At 34.9% G+C, this 3,895-nt stretch overlaps 1 protein-coding gene across 1 annotated transcript; it reads left to right on the top strand.

The window, feature by feature from the left end:
* Nucleotides 1-521: 521 nt before the first annotated feature.
* LOC140815016 (NAC domain-containing protein JA2L-like) lies at nt 522-1,984 on the top strand. Its single transcript, XM_073174110.1, has 3 exons — nt 522-774; nt 860-1,128; nt 1,222-1,984. Exons 1-3 carry the CDS (start codon nt 594-596, stop codon nt 1,780-1,782), a joined length of 1,011 nt encoding a protein of 336 aa, XP_073030211.1. The 5' UTR covers nt 522-593; the 3' UTR covers nt 1,783-1,984.
* Nucleotides 1,985-3,895: the final 1,911 nt, after the last annotated feature.

Here is a 3,895-nt window from a genome sequence, read left to right on the forward strand (position 1 = left end):
TGGGCCTGTGGCCGCCAGCCTGGTGAGAAACACGCTACAGTCGTCGGCAGTACAATTTCTACAATAATCGTGTGCTTGTAGATGATGCACTATCCCACCGCACGATTTACTGAAATAAATAAATTCATTTGAGAAATATAAATTTTATTTTAATTTTCATTTAAGGAAAAAAAAAAAAGAAGAAGAAGCTATAATTAGACATGGAAAATGAAGGGTTTAATTGTACATGCAACATTTTCCATTATATTTTTACCTTGATTTTAGATATATAAGTCCATTAAAATGGATTTATTTATAAATAAATTTAATTAGGTGTGCGAAATAAGCAAATATAGATACACCTGCTCTTGGATAAGGTCGGCCACACGATAGGCGAACTATAGTACGTGTCAGATTTTTAACGGCGATGCATTGGCCCTACGTTTTTACACTCCGAAAAGGACGACCGTACTTATCTATTTCTTTTATATTATTCCATATTCTATAAATACCCGCTGTATTTCTCCATTTTTCGGAGAAAAAAAAAGAGATTAAATCTTTAATTGAAAAACAAAATATTTTGCAGATCTCGTCTGAATTATTATTAGGAAAACATGGGACTCCAAGACACGGACCCGCTTTCACAGCTGACGTTGCCTCCCGGATTCCGGTTCTACCCGACTGATGAAGAGCTTTTGGTGCAGTACCTTTGCAGGAAAGTTGCAGGCCATCAATTCTCTCTGCAGATAATCGGTGATATCGATTTGTATAAATTTGATCCTTGGGATCTACCAAGTAAATACCTAACAGTGTATACATATCATTTTAACGGACCATGTTTCGCTCGAAATTTACATTTAAAAGAAACGATTTTGTGCAGGCAAAGCTGTATTTGGAGAAAAAGAATGGTATTTTTTCAGTCCAAGAGACAGAAAGTATCCGAATGGATCGCGGCCAAATAGAGTTGCAGGGTCTGGATACTGGAAAGCCACCGGGACTGATAAGATCATCACAACACAAGGAAGAAAAGTCGGTATAAAAAAAGCCCTCGTTTTTTACATTGGAAAGGCACCTAAAGGGACAAAAACCAATTGGATTATGCACGAGTACAGGCTTTCTGAATCTCCAAGAAAAAGCGGCACCTCTAGGGTAAGAAAATTCACTTTTAAAAATACTATTTTGTTTGCTCGATATGTTGAATTTGAGCTTGATGGGTTTTTCGTTTTTTTTTTTTGTTTTTAGCTGGATGATTGGGTCCTGTGCCGAATTTACAAAAAGAATTCAAGTGGGCAGAAACCCGCCATCTCTGGAGTCCAGAGCAAGGAGTATAGTCACGGTTCGTCTTCGTCTTGTTCATCTCAGTATGACGACGTTTTGGAATCCTTGCCGGTCATTGATGACCGTTTCTTGTCTCTGCCAAGCATGAATCACATGAGCAACTTTCCGCAAGAAGATCAGAAGCTGAATCTGCAGCAATTGGGCTCCGGGAATTTTGATTGGGCCACTTTAGCTGGGCTTACCTCGTTTACTGAAATCGTTCCAGCCCAGCAAGTTGGTCCGACCCAGAATCAACAGTTGAACGCAAATGGAGGAAATGACATGTACGCCCCTTCCTTGCCTCAAATTGGGAGTAGTTTTGTCGAAGACGAAGTAGAGAGCAGGATCCGATCTCGACACATATTGGACAATTCCAGATTATTTCCTGGAAACCCGAGCCCGTTCACTCCGAGCTTTTCCAACGGGTTTGACCCATTCCGAGTTCGTCCCCCGACCCACGGCAGCGGATTCGGGTTTTCCCAATGAAAAGTGGATAAAGACAAAGAAAATGTTAAATTAGTGGTGTAAATACTTGAAATTCATTGGGCAGACATTTTGGCTTTATTATTTTTTTATAACAATGTTTATTTATTCAATAGACAGAGGAGATTGAAGCCAAATTGTTGGCTATAGCAATGAAGCAACTGGCCAGATTTGAAAGTTCAATAGAAAGTGATTTGTTTTCATTCATTGTATTGACATTTGCTTGCGAAAACTAAAAAAGAACGTAAAAATCAAATCCTTAAGATATCATTATTACGTATTTTCTCTTCAGTTTTTCACTTTATTACGTCATTTTTTAAAATTATAATATTAATCAAACTGACTTATATTCCTAATGCCACCAATGTAGAATTAGAACTCTCACGATATCACACTTAAAATGAAGGAAAAGTCGTAATTTAAAAGGTTGAATTTCAAAGTCCAATTAAGAATATGCATTAGGATAATACTTGATGCTATTAATAAATAAATAAATATATCCGAGATTCGAGAAGACTAGAAAATAATAACAACAACAACAACAACAACAATTTTCTTCCTAAACTCTCTGATTAATGTGCTCGTAAAATTACAATTTTTTGTCTCAAATTATTTTAATTTGATTTTGCAAATATTTTCAAATTAATTAGTATTATATAAGAAAAGGATGACATGAATTATCTAACAAAAAAATTTATTTCAAATTAATTATATGATAAAAATATTACTTTTCAAAAATAAATTGATTTCCAAAAAAATGTTTTAAATGTGTAATATCTAATAATTGCTATGAATTTTCATAAATAAGTTTATACATAATCATCCCACAAATTTTATCTTGCAAAACAGAAAATATGGCATTAACATTTATATAGCAACAAGATTTTAACACTTTTATTTCAAAAAAAAAAAAGAAAAGAAAAAAGATTTGAACACTTTAATAGTAACATGGTAATTCAGGTTTAATGGACCGTTGGCCCATTTCTTAAAGGACCAATAAATGGGCCTATATCACGGACTTATTGGAACATAATCTTTTTTGGGCAAGCTTGAAACTCTATTTCGAACAACACGATCTATTAACCATCCTGATCCTTGACTGTGTTGTATATAATAAGCCGAGGACTCGACCTCATACCAATGATATCAAGAGTTCGATTATTTATATCAACATTTTTTCGAGCGAATTTATCATAAATGACTCGTTTAATGTCGTTTAAATGACAAACGTGATTCGCAAGCTATTGTATTAGTTTCGGACCTAGTACTAATACGAACTGAAAAGTAACGACGGCATGTTTCTACTTCGTAAAAAAAATTCGATAAACATCCTAGTATGACATATTATATACCTAAACCTCGAATATTTATGGTTCATAGAAGATCAAGATGTATGGTAAATATAATCATGTATTCAGATTTCAACAGAATATTAATGATAAGACTACACTTAAGATAATTATGTTCCTTGTTACCTTAATTGGATATGCAATGGGATCTTTCCTCGGATTACGATACCCGATAAATCAATTTAAATAATCAAAACTAGCTGAAGACACGTTGACGCACAAGCTCCACCAGTCGTAATAATAATAATAAATAATAATAAAAGTTATTATTATATTCTATGATATTAAATGAATGGTGGGGAGGGGTTATAGTAAATCATACAATTAAAAGAAAGATAGATTAAGGTACGTAGGATCGAGTGCTTACCGCTTTACCCAAAGTTATAGTTAGTAGTAATGGTGCAACTCAAATCTTTTAAACTGCACAGCAGCTCAAGCACCACGGTTCGATCGCTCTACCAAGCAGGGATAATTATTGCACCCAACAATCTCCCTCCCAATAATTGCACTCCTTGCAATCAATGAGTATTGAACCCGTGACCTTGGCTCTTATACCAATTGTAGGACCGAGTGCTTACCGCTTTACCAAAAAAGCTATAGCTAGTAGTAATGGTGCAACTCAAATCTTTGAAACTGCACATCGGCTCAAGCACCACGGTTCGATCGCTCTACACAATTATTGCACCCAACAAGGTCATATTTGGATTGAAGAATCACATTTTTTGTATGCGTTCAGCTCAAAAATTAGGAAAAAGAAATCGAAATTG

This window comes from Primulina eburnea, chromosome 15 (genome assembly GCF_022965805.1).
Source record: "Primulina eburnea isolate SZY01 chromosome 15, ASM2296580v1, whole genome shotgun sequence".
Classification (NCBI taxonomy): Eukaryota; Viridiplantae; Streptophyta; class Magnoliopsida; order Lamiales; family Gesneriaceae; genus Primulina; species Primulina eburnea.

What these genes read in the sequence shown, in the direction of transcription:
- LOC140815016 (XM_073174110.1), top strand. Translation starts at nt 594, where the DNA reads ATGGGACTCCAAGACACGGACCCGCTTTCACAGCTGACGTTGCCTCCC. An exon ending in TGATCCTTGGGATCTACCAA is followed by an intron (nt 775 to 859) that starts GTAAATACCTAA and finishes GATTTTGTGCAG; the next exon opens with GCAAAGCTGTATTTGGAGAA. An exon ending in GAAAAAGCGGCACCTCTAGG is followed by an intron (nt 1,129 to 1,221) that starts GTAAGAAAATTC and finishes TTTTGTTTTTAG; the next exon opens with CTGGATGATTGGGTCCTGTG.